General features: G+C 37.6%; 2 protein-coding genes across 4 annotated transcripts in view; one reads left to right on the top strand and one right to left on the bottom strand.

Moving 5' to 3' along the window:
* The window catches only part of KDM4D (lysine demethylase 4D), a gene marked incomplete at its 3' end in the record, with an annotated part of 28361 nt that extends 21466 nt beyond the window's left edge, over positions 1 to 6895 (bottom strand). The window contains exons 1-2 of the mRNA XM_081062302.1: positions 6585 to 6895; positions 4892 to 4985 (exon numbers count right to left, since the gene is read on the bottom strand). The remainder of the gene's footprint in view (positions 1 to 4891; positions 4986 to 6584) is intronic.
* A 129-nt stretch (positions 6896 to 7024) lies between these two features.
* Positions 7025 to 17182, top strand: CWC15 (CWC15 spliceosome associated protein homolog). 3 transcript variants are annotated; one of them, XM_081064238.1, is made up of 8 exons: positions 7083 to 7170; positions 7626 to 7927; positions 8512 to 8650; positions 9212 to 9324; positions 9947 to 10035; positions 11323 to 11436; positions 14310 to 14428; positions 16296 to 17182. In XM_081064238.1, the coding sequence occupies exons 3-8, from the start codon at positions 8520 to 8522 to the stop codon at positions 16423 to 16425; spliced, it is 696 nt and encodes a 231-aa protein (XP_080920364.1). In that variant the 5' UTR covers positions 7083 to 7170; positions 7626 to 7927; positions 8512 to 8519; the 3' UTR covers positions 16426 to 17182. The 3 variants fall into 3 exon arrangements, with proteins under 3 accessions (XP_080920363.1, XP_080920362.1, XP_080920364.1); XM_081064237.1 differs by lacking the exon at positions 7626 to 7927 and having other exon boundaries at positions 7025 to 7170; XM_081064236.1 differs by lacking the exon at positions 7626 to 7927 and having other exon boundaries at positions 7034 to 7163.
* Positions 17183 to 20299: the final 3117 nt, after the last annotated feature.

Genomic DNA, 20299 nt, shown 5'->3' with positions numbered 1-20299 from the left:
TCCAGAAGATAATACCTAAGAATATCAACATAAGCTCAAAGTAAGGAACAATTTCTTAATTAAGAAATACCATGCATTAAGCAAAAAGGACAAGACTGACAAATTGAACTACTTTAATATTAAAGATGTTTGTATATCAAAATATACCAAAAGAGAAGCCAAGAAGTGGAAAATATACGTGTAGCACAAAAAAGACTGAGAACTGGTGCCTAAAGTATTAAGAACTCATAGAAACCAATAAGAAAAAGACAACTCAGTAGAAAAACTTGAACAGACCCTTTATAAAAGAAGAAATCCAAATGGCCAATAAACACACAAGGTCTGAAAATTAAGTTCGCGAACTCATCTTAGAAAAAGTGCTACATACCTCATTGCTGAATATCACTATGGTCACCTTCGAAGTACTCCCTTTGGGAAGCTATGCACCGATGCCAGCCCCTAGTCCACCCTTCAAAGTAATATTGAAACTCTTTTTCTGGAATGGTCATCAGAGCTGTCATCGTATTACCCTTGATGTCCTGAATGTCATCAAAGTGTCTTCCTCTCAATATTTCCTTTATCTTTGGGTAAAGAAAGAAGCCATTGGGGGCCAGATCAGGTGAGTAGGGAGGGTGTTCCAATACAGTGATTTGTTTACTGGCTAAAAACTCCCTCACAGACAGTGCTATGTGAGCTGATGTATTGTCGTGATGCAAGAGACATGAATTGTTGGCGAAAAGTTCACGTCGTCTAACTTTTTCACGCAGCCTTTTCAGCACTTCCAAATAGTAAACTTGGTTAACCGTTTGTCCAGTTGGTACAAATTCATAATGAATAATCCCTCTGATATCAAAAAAGGTTAGCAACAAGTTGAAACAAGTTCACGAACTTAATTGTTCAACCTCATATGAAAGGTGATTAGTAATCAAAGAAATGCAAATTAGGAATGAGATATCATTATACACCCACCAGATGAGCTAAAACTGAAAAGCTGGACATCAAGAGTGGTGAGATTATGGAAAAAGGAGAACTCTTAGCGCTCTAATAGAATATATACACATACATGCACCTCTGCACACTTATAAGAATGTTCATAGTGGCATTATCTATTAGTTTGGTGCAAAAGTAATTGTGGTTTAAAAGGTTAAAAGCAATTGCAAAAACCGCAATTACTTTTGCACCAAACTAATATAGTAATACCCCACCAGAAACATAGTTATTAGAATTACACTGTGTATTTTTATACAATGAAATTCTATATAGTATATACCATAGCTACATATAAAGTAGAAGGAAAAAAGTAAACCAGAAAAGAACACATATGATTCATTTATGTATAGACATTTTGAAAATTTATATAAAGGTCAAAAATTGGCAAGAGTAAACATTATGATTTAGAAATGAATACATAGGTATTTATCGAAATGTATGGGATGGCTTTATATTTGATTAAATTTTGTAAATGTTCAGTGTTCACTGAAAAGAATTTATATTCTCCTGTTTTGGTTGAAGGATTTTATATACATATAATAATTACAACATATAAATATAAATGCATATACAAATGCAATAAGCATACATATCTATGCACATAATTCATCAATGTTAAGTTGTCGATCAATCTGAAATTTGTGTTAAAAAAAATTCCCACCATAATTGCTGATTTGTCAGTTTTCCCTTTTAATTATTTTCGTTTCATATTTTTCCAGACTACCATGTTTTTCGGAAAATAAGACCTAACTGGAAAATAAGCCCTAGCATGACTTTTCAGGATGGCATCCCCGGAATATAAGCCCTAATGTGTCTTTTAGAGTAAAAATCAATATAAGACCCAGTCTTATTTTCAGGGAAACACAGTATGTAGTTAGTTGCATACATGTTCGTGATGGTAGTATTTCACTAGTGATTTTTGTGATGCAAGGAAATGCCCCTATAAATGTCCTTGTTAATGCTACTCTCTTTAAAAAATATTTTTGATAATATTACTATATAAAGTTCTTTTTGTTGTTGTTTAGAATTTGCCTGGTGTATCTTTTTCTATCCCTTTATTTTCTATATTCTAGTTGTTTAGGTTTAACTGTTTTTTAACATTTGTATTTAATTGTCAGAGTAATACTGGACTAGCCAGCTAGTGAGGTAGCCATGTGCTCAGAATAGGTAAGAGGTGATTCAATTTTAATATTATCCAGTAATCTTGCCTGGACCATCAGCAAATTTCATTTTGAGGCTCTCTCCAGGAAATCATCTCTCTGGGCCCCAGAATGTCTTCGTTTAAAATCAGGATTTTGTTGGTAGAAAGCAAGCTACCTTATTTTTCTATTCTTTTCGCTTGTCAAAACAGATTAAAGCACCATCTTCTCATATTAGAAAATTGGTCATTTTCAAGTTACATTTTAACAGATGCCATTATTTATATTAATTTATTTTAAAATGTGATTTCTGCCCCTTATGCCCATTGGGTTTTTTTCCCTCCGTTTTCTTAGTAAAAGTCTCAAAGAAACATTTTCAAGCAAAATTTTCACATTTTGTGGGCTGATGACTTTGTAAATAAGGGGACTTACTAGAACTGGGGATAATTAATTCAATTAAAGAAGAGGGAGGTTGGATTACATTAGAGTTGGGATTGGATTGGGGGTGGGGCTGATTGAATTAGAATTTTGAGGGACATATATGCCTGATAATCACATGATTTTTCATTTAGAGATTCCTGAAAAATCATCTTTCTGGGTCTTGGTGTATGTTCATTTCAAATATGAATTTCAGACTAGCAGAACACAAATTACCTTTTTCTCCTTTAAAATATAAAACTATTAAGGCAATCCTTTTTACATCAAAATGTGATCCCTCCCCCGTTAAAACTCATTCATTCATTCATTCATTTATTCATTCTTTTGTAAAAGGTTTATGGGCGCCTTTTGGTGCTAGACATTATTTTAGATGTGGGGACTACATCACTGGGCAAAACAAAGACTCCTCCCTTGTAGAATTTATATCCTGCATGTGGATAGAGAAAGAAAGAATAAACATAACTAGATTTATAGGATCATGAAAAATGATATGTGCTAAAGGAAAAGTAGAGCAGGATAAGCGAGATAAGGAGTGCAGGATGTTACAGGACAAAGGCGGAGGAGGGTTGCCAGCTATAAACAGGGCTGTCTTAATTGGCTGACCTTATTTGAACAAAGACTTGAATAAGACAGGCAAGAGTGTTCTTGGCCAGGGAAACAGCTAATGAAGGAGCTATGCTCAAACAACACTAGGAAGGTGTGTAGTCTAGAGAGGCATGATCAAGAGAGGTCAACACTTTGAGGAGAGCCTTGTAAGTCACTGTGAGCACCTTTGACTTTGACTGTAAGGGAAGTGGAGTCAATGCCTCCCCACTGTCTGACTGGATCCCCTTTGTGCCCAATTGCATCTAACGGCATTATTAATTTTTCAAATTGTTGCCAAGCTGATGTTATAATGTGATAATTGTTAATTTGCTTTCATTTTCTTAATGAGGTGCTTGAGTCTTTCATGTTTATTATCTATTTGGAATTGCTTTTTCTTAATAGCCTGCTTACATTCGTTGCCCAATTTTTTTATTGTGTTGTTTGTATTTTTTACATTATGTGTGTATTAATAATAGTGGTGGTAGTTGTAATCCTTCATATGTTAGACACATTACAGAATTCACCTGCTAATCTGGAGTTTATCTTTTACAAACCCTAGTTTGTATAAATAGTCTTAAATTTCCTTCTTAGATTTCTACAGTTACTTTTTTCCTTCGGGGTGTTTAATTCAACTGGACGTAGTGTTTGTGTAGGCTTTGAAGCTAGAATTCCTACATTACATCCTGCTATAAGAATAGTCAGTTTTGCTATCATAGTTATACAAAACATCCTTTTCATATTGAATTAAAATACAACCGTGTCATGTTAAAACGAAGGAGCAATTTTTAAGGTTAATATGTACTACACCATATCCAAAAGCTGGTAGGAATGAACTGAAAGGGATGGTGTAATAGATTATGAGAGACAGAAAATACAGTAGGATGCCAGTCACTAAGCAGACTGGAGGGATTGGGACCCAGAGGACAAGGGAGAGGGTTGGGTCACCTCACCTCTAACACACGGAAAGCTGAGGGCATGGGAAAAGTCAAAGGCAGCTTAGTAGGTCTGCTGGGGAGCAGATGAGGAATCCTTGTTTAAGAGCTTTTATTTCCCTAAAAAGTTAGACGATTGTCCACTCTTGGGAAAGAAGATGAGGAAGGCCAAGAAGGTAGAAGAGGCACACGGATTTGAGGAAAGAGAGGAACGTGAGAAATCATATATTGCAGAGTGAGAAAATAAACAATTAGGACAATATAAGAGGACTGGCAGGCAGAATTAAGGGTTCAACTAGATTTTTGTGGTAATAGGTTTAAAATGAGAATTCTTGGGAGGTAATAAATGATTTTTGCCAGCAAGCGTAGCCGAAAGGATGAATTTTAAATTTTTAGTAAACTTACTCTTCATTTCTTTTTCTAAGATTTTCAAATCATTTAAGTCAAAAGCTTTACAGTTTCATTTTCTTATTAGTATTTTACAATCACTTAAGTAAAAAAAAAATTAGTTTCTTTTTCTTATTACTACTTTCAGAACATTTAAGTCAAAACTTTTAATTTTGTGGACTGATTATATTGCACGTTGGTGTTAATTATACCACTGCTGGTAAATTACAAGCGTGGTTGTTTAACCATGGATAATGATCAAAAGATTAGGCCGTGGGCCAGTAGTTAAATGAATCAGGGTGATTGGCTCAGGGTTGATAAGGGCAGTTGGAACACAAAAGTCAAGGGTATTTTCTATAATTGTGTCACCACCTTGTCATTGCTACTTCATTCCTCCACTTCATAGTGCATCAATCATTCACTCATTCAACAAATACTTACTCAGCACCTATTATGTGCCAGGCACTGTTCTATATGCAGAGGGTACAGCAGTGAACAAGAGAGACAAGGTTCCTGATTTTCTGGAACTTATGTTCTAATATAGGGAGATAGACAATAATAAAAATAATATTAATAATAATAATAGCTAGCATTTATTTAGCAAGTACTGTTTGCTGAGACAGTTTTAAGCACTTTACAAACATTAATGCAACTAATCCTTATAATAACATTATGAAGTACAGTGTAGAATTTTCCCATTTTATACTTGGAAACTGAGGGCACAGAAAGGGAAAGTAACTTGCCTAAGGGTACACAGCCAGGAAAGGGCAGAACTGGAATTCAGAACCAAGCCTGTCGAGCTACAGGTTTCTTTCTCTTAATGACTTTGCTATGCCGCCCTTTCAGACAATAAATAAGGCAATAAGCAAATAATGAACAAATTCAGGTAGGTTTAGTATTATGAAAAAATAAAACGGGGTGATGTGACAATATTTGTGTGTTGGAGGGGTAGCGATGCAAACGTAGATGTCAGGGAAAACGTCGCTGAGGAGGTGACATTTGGACTGAGACTGGAAGGACGGAAATAGAGTTATCTTGGAGCACAGGCAGCAGAGAAGAGCGAGTGTAGAGGAGACTTTCCTTGTTTGCGAAACCGAGATGCCCAGTTGGCGGTGCTAGAACTTAGGGTGTAAGAAAGGGACTGATTAGAAGTCAGGGAGGTAGGCAGGAGGGGAGGCCTGATGCGTCCCCAGGCCAAATTAAGAAATATGATTTTATTCTAACGGTGATGGATTTTTTACGCAGGACAGTAACACTATGTAATTCCTAATTTTAAACACATCACTCTCACTGCTACATGCAAAATTGTAGCACGTAGAATGTAGGACAAAGGTGGAAGCAGGAAGACCCATTAGGAGGCAGTAACAATCCATGTGGGATATTGGCAGTAGAATGAAATTTAGGGTGTATTTTGGAGGTCGAATTGGCAAGACTTGCAGAGGAACTGGATGTGAAGAGTGAAGAGAAAGCAATTTAAGTAGAAGCCTTGGGGTTTGGGTTTCGGTAATAGTATAGTACTGTCCGTTAGTGAAATGTGTGAGACTTGAGTACTCCCTTCAGTAAGAAAAATCAAGATTTACATCTTGAATTTTATGGAGAAGGAGTTTTTCTACTTTTTTTTTTTTTTTCCATTTAAAAGTTTCAAAGAAAGAGTTCTGGGCAAAGAATCATTGCGATGTTTAATTTTACAAGCTCTTTTACATCTGAAACTAAGTTGAAGGAGCTGAATTTTCATGTGTTTAACCATTTCTTGAGGACCTACTATGGCCAAGTGATGAGATACCAAAATAAACTAAGCAAACGAGATCCCCGCCCCGAGTGTTTTTTTTTTGGGGGGGTGGGGGGTGGGGAGGGGCGGAGGAGAGACGGAAGAACAATTAATGCTTTTTTTCCCCCTGGTCGCTGTCTTTTTAAAACTTCACCTGACGCATGAGTAGCCATCTTACAATCATGGCATCTCGTGCCCCTGGCAGTTGGGCCCACCGTTCCAAACGCTCCATTAAGTCAATGAATCGCTCATAGTGACATCTCCCCTCCCGCTAGAACTTAAGCTTTTTTCAAAAGTAAAAAATTTTCCCCAACAATACGAATACAACCTTTGCTTTGAAGACTAATATTTTTGCAGGAATGGTACCTTTATAAAGATCGTGGTTGCCCCCGTACATATTTGTTCTTTCTTCATATCCAATTAAAGGACAATACTAGTTTTTCCGTAGCCCAACTCTCTAGGCTTGTTGGGTCTAGCTCAGGAGAAAGGCAGCAGGAGCCGTTGGATTTAAACAGTTTGGTGGAATCCTTGTCTACGCTCTCTCTCGCTAGCCGGGGACGTGGTGTCGGCTACCCGGGGCTTTCCGTCCACGCAGTACCGGAATGAAGGAGTCTGGGAGGGGGTCGGGGAAGGAAAAGACGGAAGAGACATTAAGTAATTGGTTCTTGAAGGTATAAAATCATGTTTAGGGTCTGCTCTAAAGCACGGATTTCAAACGCCCGCCCCCTGGGCTGTTTCGGCCCCGCCCCTCGCTGTCGTCACGCCGACTTCCACCTCGGTCTCCGAGGATTGGTCGAGGCCTCCGCCTCTGCAGGGCGGCTACGGCGCGAGCGGTTCGCTTCCGGGTCTTCGGCTTTGGCCCCTGGCGCAGAGGATTCTGGGAGTCAGGAGTTGTAATGGTGTCTGAATCATCCTCCACGGCTGCTGCATCGGAGCTCGGCCAACGTGAGCGGTGGGAAGATAGCAGATTGTCTTCGTTATCCGACTGGGGCGGGAAAGGGCGGTTTGGATCGGAGTCGCCGACGGAGAACCGAGCGCGGGCGGAGCAGGCCCTGGAGCTGGGGTGGGGGGTGGTGGAGCTCAGCACCTGTGGGCGCCTCTGCAGTCCCGGGGGCCCCGGAGAGAGCAGCGCCGAGGCAACACTGCAGACCGCGTTAAGCAGGGTCTGGGCCTCGCATCTACCGCGGGGTAGGGCAAGGTGGAGAGTCCGCGAGTTCCCGGTGACCTCCCGAAGGCGAACTCCCGGGTGGCCAGAGTGACAATTGTGCGGAGCGGGTGTGGGAGGCAGCGGCGCCCCCAGCGGCAGGAAGCCCTGTTTCTCCTCCGCTGGATACATCCTTTTACCTTTTTTGAAAATCTAGAGACGTTTACTACCAGTTAGTTACCCCACCTTCCTCCACGCACTAGGTTTTCTGACCCGTAACGGGATGTTAGTAGCCACGGCTGCTGGGTGCGGTATGCTTTCGACTGTTCAGAACCAAAAGTAACGTCAAGAACGAGTCTCTGATCTTACAACAGTTCTTGGGGGGTGAGATTCCTGTCTTTGAGCATTCCTGAAGTTATAACCTACAAAAGACGTGATTTTAGATGCCGTTGGCTGCTGTAAGAGAAAGTGGGGTCAACAGAAGGTTGTGGGACAATTCTTCCCATGTAACTGTCGTTGAAGTTTAGCACACTTTTCTCCAGGACACTCAGTGATTGTAATTAAGGTATCTTTTTTGTGATTTTTAAAATATTTTGGTTTTGTTACTAGCCTATTTTCTGTTGCGTGGGGTTTAGTAGGTTGTTGCAAAAGTAATTGCGGTTTTTGCAAATTTTAACCTTTTAAACAGCACCAACCTAATAGATAAAATGCGAACTTGAAGGAGTCTGGTGGAGTAAGGTTGAGTTGAGAATTTTTAAACCTCAGTCATGGCAGTATTATATTTTACAAGAGTTTGCCATGTCAAATCACATAATAATTCTATGACGAATATCCCCATTGCACAGATGAGAGAAACTTAAGCTTGGTGACTTGCCCAAGGCCACAGAACCAGAAGGAGAACAGGAACACAAATTCAGATCTTCGTGACTAGAACTTTTTGTACCAGATAGGAGCTGCCTACCAAGCCATATTCCTTGTACCCCCCTGAACCTCATTTTTTTTCCCCTTAGAACTTTTGTTTGAGGTTATTTAAGTAAGTTTTGGGGAATGAGCTGCGGAAATTATTTCACAAGGGTGAATGTTGATTAATACTTTATAAAATGAGATTTTGTCATATGGAAAATAATGTGATATTATTTTTCTTCAAAGCGTAAAAGATGACAACAGCAGCTAGGCCAACTTTTGAACCTGCAAGAGGTGGAAGAGGAAAAGGAGAAGGTGATTTGAGCCAACTCTCAAAGCAATATTCAAGTAGAGACCTACCTTCTCACACAAAGATAAAATACAGGTAATGAAGACTTTCATTTTTTTCGTGTTCACAAAGCAAAATCAAATCTGTTAAATAGCATGGTCACGAGATAGTAGCATGTTTAGCTTACATTGCTTAAGTTATCTATTTTCATGGGAATAGAATGCAGTAGTGTATAACACTAAAATTACGTTCTGTGATTGTAAAATACTAGCAGAAATTCCTGTTTAACCAGGAATTTCTGTATGTAGATAGAACAATAACTAATATATTAACTCAGAGGGACCATGCACTATTACTAGTAATCAATATGAGATCAAAAGTATTACTGTAGCAGGACCTGAGTTAACATACTAACAAAAAAATAAAGACATCAATCTGCAGCCTTATAAGGACATATATGATTTCAGTTTGGGCTTCTTGAAATATGGAAGTATCACAAGGATGCCTGTTAATAACCTTCACATTAGGATAATAATTTTGTCCAGTTCCCTCTTTGATACTTGAGGGACTCGAGGACAAAGTTGCTTTTTGTGAATTATCTTCCATTGCTACATCCTGGGGTTGTTGTTTAACACTTTTACCCTGGTTTGTTTCTAGACAGACCACTCAGGATGCCCCTGAAGAGGTTCGGAACCGGGACTTCAGGCGGGAGTTGGAAGAGAGAGAGCGAGCTGCTGCCAGAGAGAAAAATAGAGATCGTCCAGCCCGAGGTACAAACACGACCCCGACATTCGTCCCATAAAATTATGTTGACAGTAGTTTTTCTTTCATGGAGTAATTGGAATAGATTATGTCTTCTGTTTTCTTTTAAATATTGCTATGACCTGCAAAACTTTCTTAAATGATGAGAGGTAATAAATGAGGTCAATTTCAGGTCCATCTTTTTATGATTCTATATTAGAAGGAAAAGGGTGATTGGGGCTATTTAGCAGCCATTGTTTCAGTTCAGATCAAGGAGTTATTGATTATTTACAAGAGCCACACTTTTTGGAGCCCCTTGATTTCAGTCTATGAAATTTTCCCATTTTTGTCACTGGCTATAGGAAGGGGTTTAGGGACATCAGTTATTAACATAATGTCTTTTATATTTCCAGCATATGTAAACTATTCTCTAAATTCCCCTGAGAGAGGCTGCAGTTCCCAGATGAAAATCAATACTTTCGTTCATTCTGTCAACAAATATTTAACAAGGATTTATTTGCCAGGCACCATGGTTTTGATCCCTGTTATCATGATGGTTATAGTCGAAGCTCTTTGTGCCCACGTCCCAAAAATGTTTTAAGAAGTACAGTATTTGTTTCAGGAAGCTAAGTGATGTTTGTTTTTCTCCAGAACATACAACCTCCTCTTCCGTGTCAAAGAAGCCTCGGTTAGACCAGATTCCTGCTGCCAACCTCGATGCAGATGATCCTCTAACAGACGTATGTTTTGTTAACTCCTTTGTCTCCATGTAGTAATTTATTTATATCATGTTTTCTGAAATACTATTTTATTTTGGCTTTCATTGCCCTGTATTTGTTTTTACTTAGCTGTTATTCAAATGCAGCCCTGATTTCAATGCTAAACTTTATAATTGATTTTAAAACAAAAAGTGTTACGTGATTAATCAAACTTCAAGAACAAGTTTGATCTCTGGAGAACCAAATAAGGAAGTGGTCTATTAAAGAATATGCTTCTTTAAGAAATAATTCTCTATATTAAATCATAAAGATTGGGTTAACATGTTGTAGACCTCCAGAGAGCACTCCATAGTGGGCAGCGCCTCCTAGAGTTGAACCCAGGGGCTTTTCCACATTAGATACCAGTAATGCCCCTCCAGATGTGCAGTGCACTTAATGGTGCTCTCTATGCTTAGGGAGGGAAGTGATGTAACTGGAACGTTTTTAAGGATTAGCACTTCAATTAATATTAAAATTTAGTGGGACCCATAGTCTATAATTAATTTGCATTTTTCTACATACAGTGAGAAAAATCTCACCTTTCATGAGTAGCGTCTAATTAAGCACCTACGGGGGTGCCAAAAAATATACACATGACTTGTGTTCATTTTTTGTTATCGTTGAGTATTACAATTTGAATACAGTTTTTTCCTTTCTTAAAATGTGTATACATTTTTTTTGGCACCCTCTATATATCAGCAATTAATTCTAGAGTTGACAGATTGAATTAAATAACTCACTAATTAAATATAAGGAACTCAATTTTAAGACACTTAATGAAAATAGTTTGAAATAAGTTTCATTTGAAATTAGTTTTTATCTGAGACTTTAGCACCCTTTTTGTACTTTTGATCATCCTTACTTCCTACCTTAAGGTTGTTTCGAGCTGTATATTATAAAATTATTTTTTATTCTCAGGGTAATACATGCTGTGCATCAGTGTAAGGTGTTCCTTTTCTGGTTTTAGAAATATTTTCGTATGTAAATTCCCTTTTGACCATGTAAATTTGAAAGGTACTTTATTATACTATTTGCTATTATCTCTAAAACACATCAGGGGTTGACATTTTAGTATGAATTCATAAGCTTTTATGTGGAGTTTTATTTTTTGGTTGGCTGTTGATTTCAATCATATTTAGGTGCATTTATCTTTCCCATTAGGAAAATTAGTCCTGCATCTAAGATTTGATAAGTGCAGGTTTTTTTGGATAAAAATGAATAATGTGCATTTTCTCTCCAATCTCCTGGACCATCACCATTCTTTTTTAGGAGGAAGATGAAGATGAAGATTTTGAAGAGGAGAGTGATGATGACGATACTGCAGCTCTTCTTGCAGAACTGGAAAAAATTAAAAAAGAAAGAGCTGAAGAGCAAGCCAGGAAGGTAAAATCAAAATTAAAGTGTTCAATATTTACATCTTACATAACTAAAGTGGAAGTATTTTTCAATTCCAATTGTATATTAGAAATCATTCTTGCCATGTCTAGATATTACAGCAGCTGCAGATCTATAAATGTGATAATTTTTGTGACATCCTAAGTGTCTTGGTTATGTTAGAAATTCTCTCAAATAGTTCAGACATGCTTAATAATACTCATCAAATTGTTCTTCAGTCACTTGTTTGATCATTTGTTCAACAAACATTTAGTCTATCAAGAATCAAAGATGATTAAAATATAGTTGTAGCATACAAAGAACCCATGGATGTAATGAGGCCATCCTCATCTCTTGTTTCCTGCCTCAGCCTTCTTTCCAGGAACTTGTCTGTCAATAGATTTCATATAACCTAGGGTAGTTTACCTAACTTCTCTGAGTCTCCACAGTTTGTCAGTTTACACAATGGAAGAAAAGAGTGTTTAATGCAAAGGTAGTTATAAGGATTTAATAGGATCCACAGTACATACCTTAAACCTTTAAAGTAATAAAAATGGAAGATGAAACTGGGGAAGCAAGAACAGGTCAGAGCTTTAGAGGTTCAAACCAATGCTAAAGGAGTTTTATCTTTTTGAACGATATTGAATGTATCTGAACGATACGAGGAGCTAGTCAGTTTCAGCAGAAGATTCGTAAGATTGGATATGCATTTTAGAAAGATTATTCTGGCAGAAGTATGGAGGGTAAATTGGAAAGAACTGATTTAGGAGGCTGTTCTAGTAATCCTCACATACAGTTATGAGAATCATGTTTGTCAGAAGGGTCAGGGAAGAATTCAGAAAAGAGCTCAAATTTGGGATAGGCTTTGAAGACTGCTAGAATTCAGATTGGAAGAAGAAAAATATTTTAAAATACAATTCTCATCAAAGTTTGGCATAGGGTAGAATAACTTCTGTAATAGCTTGTAATTTTTATATCTAGAAATCCAAGTATAAGAACATTCCTGATATCACTTGCACACCACTAGAGGGCAATTCTATTCCAAATTTTTGGCTTGTCTAACAGCTCTGAATACATAAAGAAATGAGCAATTTAAATACATTGGTTAACCCTTAGGGAAGATAAGCATTTTAGACAAGAAATTTTGTGAGTTTCATCTAATTTTTGTACAAAAATGTGTTGGTGTTTCTTGGGGTTGAATGACAATTTTATGTCTTTTGTCCCTGTTTTCTGGTTTGGCATTGTAGTGGCTGATTTTTGAGGTGTCCCAAAGTAACATTTCCAAACCAGTCAGCCTATGTCGGGCTGGGAAACTTTCTGTAAAGGGCTACATAGTAAATATTTTAGGCTTGCGGGCCACACAGACTCTGCTTGTTGTAGCACAAGCAGCCATAGACAGTGCATAAATAAATGAATGTGACTATCTTCCAGTGAAATTTTATTTACAAAAACGGAGTGGTTTGGATTTGACCCACAGGCTGTTAAACCTTTTGCCTGTATTCATGAAGTATAATGTGCCTGATAACTTAAGTATGAAAAGAATTGGTACCTTTTTTTCCAGAGCTGTGTGTAGCAACCAACCAGTGACTCTAAAGGAAATAATATTTCAAACATAGAATGGCCAGGACCTTACTATATTCACACACATTATTAATTATAAGTCTGGATACATTATATGCTTGAGCTTATAGTTTTCTAACATCTCAGAGAAATGTCTTTTTACTTACAGCATCAATATAATTTGTTAAAAATAATTAGTTTTTAGAAAGCTATCTGTTCTTAATGTATAATGGATGTTCCTTTGTTTAAGATCTGAGCAGTGACTTAAAAGAATTCTCCCCGTCCCCCCCCCCCCCCGAGAATTGTATCTTCTCACCTCCCAGTTATTTGGCATCATAAAAATGAAATCTAATGTTTACATTTGGATATTAAAGTGAAGTTATCATTAACCTGCATAGAAAATCAGGTTGTTTTTCCAACTGGTTTAACAGGTTTATTTTCAATGGACTCCCAGAAAGTCTCTTTTTGCTTGATCTATTCAATCATCAATTCTGGTTATCCCCAAAATGCAGCAAAGTGGGATTTATCTTGGTATAAGATAGCTTCGAATCGGGTAGAACTAGAAGTTATGGTTAAGGATTTTAGACACTTTATATTCCTAGTTCTAAGAATGAAACTGAAAGGGATTTGAATTTAAAGAGGTTAATGCTAAAATAAAAGTGGAGAAAGACAAGCTTGTAACTGAAAAGGTATGAGAGGTATAAAAATAGAAAGTCAATAATAATAAATCATAAGAACAAAATGTATAAACCTCAGGTAAATTAGAAATGCATGTTAACTGAATATATGCACACTGACACATTTTAGTAGTTTGTCTTACTTTACGAAATACTTCTTTGTTAATAATAACTTGTCTCAATCCTAGAGATACAAGTTTACCTTGTTAGTCAATTCAAAATAAAGTGATTTTTTAATCACAGTTATATATAGCCCTTCTTTAAAAGTTGAAGTAATTGTTTTACTAAACATGTCTTTGATGTTTAATATGTTCTTAAATTATTAGAATATGTTTATTGGTATACTTTCTGAAAATAAGCAATTTTGTATGTACTTCAAGAAAGAAAATAGATTTAAATATGTCTTAAGAATTACAGAGTCAGAAGAAACTAATTAATGTGTAAATAGCAAGCCATGAAATATTTATAATAGAAGTGCTAAATTTATTTTGCTAGGTGAGACTTTTGTGGTATGTCTTGAAAACAAACAAAAAACAACACGACCTTGGTGTTTATCCCTAATAATCTTTTAAAATATGAGCTGTAGAAGAAGATTGACCCTGGAGTGAATATAAGTACATATGAATTTTCCCCTGTCATTAACAGGAACAAGAACAAAAAGCTGAAGAAGAAAGGATTCGTATGGAAAACATTCTGAGTGGAAACCCTCTCCTTAATCTCACTGGCCCATCCCAGCCTCAGGCCAACTTCAAAGTTAAAAGAAGGTACTATTCAATAATGGGCTGGAAATACATACACACAGGTTATGAGTTTTATAGCAAATGATATTATGTAAAGTTTCTAAAATCCTGCTTTGCACTGCTACTCTATCAGATTTGGGAATAATGGAAGAAGAAGAATGAAAGAAAGTAATTTATTTTCAACAGACATTTATAAAACCAGATCACCGAGGTAATGAGTATAGTCAGAGAGGAGAAGTCAGAGGACTGAGCCTGGGATAATGTTTAGAGGTTGGGTAGACGATTAGCTATCAATACCTGGAACAGTGCCCGGTATGTACTAGGTGTTCAGTAAATACGGATCGAGTGAATTTTGAATGAAAAAAAGTAGGCTGAGAAGTGAGTGAGAAGTCACTAGCAGCCAGTGAGGAAGGAGGAGAACCAAAAGAGATGGGTTGGGTGTCTGGGAAGCCAAACAAACAAAGCTTGCTTTCAAGAGGAGGGGAGTGATAATCCAGATCAAATATTGATGACAAGACGAGTACTGTGACGTGGCTGTTGGCATAGCAACGTAGGAGAGCAGTTTTGGTGTTGAGATGGAGGGATTAAAAAGCCTTTCGGGAGCGAGTTGAGAGAGTGGATAGAGGAATAAAGCTACATTGATTATATTAATACCAAACTGTATCGTTTGTTCTTTTGCCTTGTTTGGATGCAGATGGAATTGTTTGGAGATTGGAACATGTGTTAAGATGCAGGTCACATTTGACCCAGCTGTGCTCAGCTTTTCAAGTTTTTGTGTCATGCAGTGATGACTTGGCTAACACTTTTCCAAATATGCGCACGTTCTTTGCTTATTTTCCATGTGCAGTTTCCTCTGACATGCAGACATGCACACACAAACGTATTCTTACATGGGCTTTCATTTTATATCTATTTGTGAGTATATATATTGCATGTACAGTTTTGTCTTTTATATGATATTTTAGATGATGTTTTGAAATTATACTCTTTGTTATCTATAAAACATGTATTTTATGGCCCATCCATGAGTATTTTTTTATGCTTGTACATGATGAAATCCAACCAGAAGAATCCAACCAGAGTCCTGCCAAAGCTCTTCAGCTGCTGTTTCTTTGTTAATGTAGATGTGTGCCCATATGAGACTTAATTGTTAAATTGTTAGACCCTAGTAGTTTCTTCTACTTTTGTTATCCTAAAATCTAAATACAGTGGATGATTACTAAATGTATATAAATTTAGCAGCATATAAATAACATCCTGAAAACAACCTAATCTGAACTGCAGTAAGTTGGTCAGTTCACCATCTAGAGCTGTCTGTACTAATCGGGGTGGTACCACGTGCTGCCTCTTCTTTGTTTTCTTTTTTTTTTCTTCTTTGTTTTCGACCTGAACACATTCAGTGTTTATGCAATTAAAATGTATGTATTTCTGTGTTTTAACTCAAAGCTTCTTATAGTGGAGAAGTAATAAGAATGTTTTATATGTTCTAAATAGGAATTGCTCCTTCTGCTATTATAAAACAAGCTTACAACCTATTCAGAATTACTTTATTCTTTTGTGTGTAATTGCTGCATCCAGTGATGTACCCTGTTTCCCTGAAAATAAGACCTAGCCGGACAATCAGCTATAATGCGTCTTTTGGAGCAAAAATTACTATAAGACCCGGTCTTACATGATATAAGACCGGGTCTTATTTTACTGTAAGACCGGGTCTTATAGTAATTTTTGCTCCAAAAGACGAATTGGAGGTGATTGTCTGGCTAGGTCTTGTTTTCGGGGAAACATGGTCCGTGCTGGCATCTTTTTGTGTAGTGACTAATTTTGCAATTCACACAGTGTTGTCTCCTGATTCACGCATGATAAATAAGAGTATTCTTTTTTTTTCCTTCAGGTGGGATGATGATGTCGTTTTCAAGAACTGTGCAAAAGGTGTAGATGATCAGAAGAAAGACAAAAGATTTGTAAATGATACGCTGCGATCTGAATTTCACAAAAAGTTCATGGAGAAATATATTAAGTAGTACAGTTTTATGTGCTTAAATTAAAGACTAAAATGTAAATGATCATTTTGACTTCGTTTTGATTAGTTTAGTTTTTTTTCTCCCCCTACTTAAATTGTGTATAGTCTCCCCTAATTTTAAGTTCCAAAATATCTTGTCCTTTATTGATACCTTATTTGATCCCCCAAGGACTTGGGGATTGGTTTAACCCAGTTTCCATCTTTGTTTCCGGTCATATTTTTTTTAATATGTGAAAGGGAATCTTCATGTAATAGATATTTTTAATAATCTAAATAAATCTGTGTCCCCAACTTTTTTGTTGAAATGTATGCAGCTTATAAAACATTGTATATTTTCTTCAGTGTATTGTATTTCTTTGTGCATCAGCTTTTTCTCCTTATTTCTCTAACATTGATTTAAGGTCAGTTAACTCATGATATCTGTGTTTTTTTTTGAGTATGATGAAAGCTTCAGGGGGTTCCATTTTGGACCCCATGTTTTATAAAAGAGTGTCATCAATCAGGAAGTGCCCCAATTGTGTGTCTGAGGGAGCATGGGGTATCCCTTAACTTCTGCAGGTGCTCCTTTCTTTTCTGTTGGCCCAAGACAAGAGCTCCTGAAGTGTGCCTAGGAAGCATGTGACACTCACTTGTGTTCTGGAAACTCAACTGCCGTGTTTCTGTTGAATGAGATAGAGTTTGCGCACTGACACATTAGATGCAAAGCCTAGGAAAGTTTAACACCAAGTAATACATGAAATAAAACCTTTGGAAATAGAATTTTGCTTGTTTGTTTATCTTGGAGCATATATATATGGTAAGTGGGAGTCTCTCTCTACACAGCTGAGAAATGAGTTTTCCTAAACCTGGGCTCTTATGTTAAGGGTATCACTTTGATAGAAAGTTTGGGACCAAAAAGTGAGCCTTCTACAGATAGAGACCCATTCGAAGTCCTTATTCACTACTCACTCCAGCATTTCACAGTGGAATCCTGGACACAGGTATGTAGCCTGAGTCAGGAGTAGAGCTGAAAATGGAGCCCAGGTCTCAACTCCATGTTCATACTCCGTACTTTATTTCCCGACTGAGCTATTTACACAGGAGAATTTTGAATACTTTAACTAGTGGGGTTTTTGTTTGTTTTTTTAAGGGCACAGGTCACACTGACAACCTTGGTGTCACCAGCACCACACTAACCAGCTGAGCTAACCGGCCACCCCAACTAGTGTTAGTTTGTTTTCCGATATTAAAATGTTTTTACCTCCAACTTGACAATTATAAGGTGCGTTTACATTCAATTTTCTTCATAGCAACAGTTACATAGGAAGTACTAGGTTATTCAAAGTTAATGAAAATGAAATTCAGGATGGATCAAGGTTAATACGTAATAGGACATGTATGAGTGCCTTAAAATTACATGAAAATGTGCTTACAGATGTGAGCGGCATTACATTTCCAAAACTGGTCTTTGGGCTTAGTAAATTTTGAGGAAAAGCGGCAGCATTTCACTATATAAACTAACATCTGGAAGGCATATAACGGGTCTGATTTAGATGCACTATTACTCCAAGATCAAATTCCCTATTTGAGCCTGACAGGTTCAGGAAGAATCAGAGTAAGGCTAATTTCAGTGATTTCTTTCTCCCGTTCCTGAATATTTTCCAATGTAAAACAACATTGTATAACTGGGCAGAAATCCAGGATACACGTAAATGTTAGTTTCAGCTCTCAGATTTGCAGAGCAGGTAACGTAACAGCCTTCTTCACTAAAATGCCTTGCTTCTTCAGTGCCAGACATCTTGCATTGACTTGATTGAGGAATCAATCAAGAGTCCAACCTGAGTAAGAGCCAGGGCTTTGAACCCAGAAGGACCTGAATGTGACACCCAGCTCTGTCTCTTTGGGCTTTACTAAAGCAACTGAATGTTCACCAAGTGTGCTTGTACAGCAGCCATTTAATTGACACCACGCCCTGTAACGTAGGCATTCTTTTCTGTTTCGTAGAGAAGGAAACAAGTTTGTAAGAGAACTTGAAAAACAAGCAGTCATAAATCTTGAAGGGGATAGGGCTGGATTCAAACATGGAGCTGTATTCTAAAGCCCATCCTCTTAACTAGTGTGCTTGACTAGTGTGTTAATTTGCCCATCTGACTTTCTCACCTATGAAATAATGATAATATAATGAGACAATTGTAAGGGAGTTTGGTGGGAATTAATAAATACAAGGTCTGGCAGGCACATAGTAGGGATTTCACACATGTTCTCTCTACCTGCTTCTACCAACACAGAGCCAGGGGCTGGCTAAAAGTTTGAAAGCCTGTTTTGTTCTATCATAAAGGTGCGGTTTTTAAGAGTTTCTCTAGCTCCTCAGACCTAAGGTTGGGCAATAGGTATGTATGGCCGGACAAGGATGCTTTTGCTTGGTTGCTAGGATTAGAAACCCAGTAACAGAAATCAAATGAAACAGAGGTTCATCTTAATACTTCAAAGGCACCTCCTATATTATTTTACTAACCAATGTCACCCCAATACATTTAATAAAATTTTTTTTAAAAGCAAACACAAGGGAAGATAAATGTTACATCAGAATTCAATGGAGTGAAAACAAAAACAGAAAATCAATGAAAAAAGATATCTGTCATGTGCATATGCCATGTTATTATATATGGCACATATCTGACATCTATGTTACACATATCTAACATGAGAAGGTTAGAATCTGTTAGAGACAAGAAAGCAAATAGAGTAAAGAAACTAAGTGTAGATGGAAGTAGCTTGTGAGACAACAGCAGCATTCATAAGATGTGCTAAATATAGATAAGTAGGTAATCGGAGACACACACACACACACACACACACACACACACACGCTTAGATAAAATGCAGCCTGAATATGTTAAACATAGATAGAAAGGGATGGGGTGGGGAAAGGAGAAGGAAGGAAGGAAGGAAGGAAGGAAGGAAGGAAGGAAGGAAGGAAGGAAGGAAGGAAGGAAGGAAGGAAGGAAGGAAGGAAAGAAGGAAGGAAGGAGGTCCCCACATAAGCATATCTCTTGGAATCTTTTTATACAGAAACTCTTTAGGGGTTTTTCATTTTCATTTTTTAAAAAATATCCTGTTCTCTCCTGGCCTAGTTCTCAGAGGCACTTAAAGAGAGGAAAGAGGAGGAGGAAGAAATCAGTCTGTTCACACTCCTGAGAGGCATCTGCCAGCTTTTCTCTCTGGAGTGACTTTTCATCTCACCATATTTTCAAACTGCTTCCCTTTTGAGAAATAGGCAGAGGAACGACACCTAATGGCCCCAAACTAATTGGAAGCAGTTTCCTGAGAGCTCAGCCATCTCTGAATGTGCTAGAGTCTGAGGAAGGAGGAAAGCGGTGGGTGGCTTAAATAATCTTTTGACTTTTTCAGAGGGAAGGGTTCTAATGTCATTCTGAGATTTTCTCAATGAGCACAGCTCCTCTAACTCTTGGCTTCAGAGGCCTATTTGCAGAGGGTAGGTTAAATAAATGCTGGGAGTTGAGTCACCCTTTTGAAGCGTTTACTTCAAAGGAGCCCCCAAGGAAAGAAAAAGCTGCCAATGAGGAGAAAAACTGGGATAATAGAAGTGATAAATCTCACAGAGCATCAAAGTCTGCTCCCCTTGACAACAGACCCTACAGACACCGTAGTTCCTAACCAGACCTCTGTGTACCGCCAGGCCTCTGTGTACCCACCACCCCTGGAAGAGCTGCCACCCACCTCCCTGTTTAAACCCTTCAATAAACAATCACCATTTAGGAAAGATAATGGAAAGCGATCCCATTCATGATAGCTACAGAAAATGGATAACACATAGTCACAAACCTAACAAGAAATGCGCAGGACCTCTCTGAAGAAAACACTAATACTCTACT

The sequence above is a fragment of the Rhinolophus hipposideros genome (assembly GCF_964194185.1).
Source record: "Rhinolophus hipposideros genome assembly, chromosome: 10".
NCBI classification, from domain to species: Eukaryota; Metazoa; Chordata; class Mammalia; order Chiroptera; family Rhinolophidae; genus Rhinolophus; species Rhinolophus hipposideros.
This window is presented reverse-complemented; position numbering and strand designations above follow the sequence as displayed.

Excerpts from the sequence above, each read along its gene's own strand:
- CWC15 (XM_081064237.1), top strand. The coding sequence starts at position 8,520 with ATGACAACAGCAGCTAGGCCAACTTTTGAACCTGCAAGAGGTGGAAGA. Across the intron at positions 9,325-9,946 it reads TAGAGATCGTCCAGCCCGAG|AACATACAACCTCCTCTTCC; the intron begins GTACAAACACGA and ends GTTTTTCTCCAG. Across the intron at positions 14,429-16,295 it reads AACTTCAAAGTTAAAAGAAG|GTGGGATGATGATGTCGTTT; the intron begins GTACTATTCAAT and ends TTTTTCCTTCAG.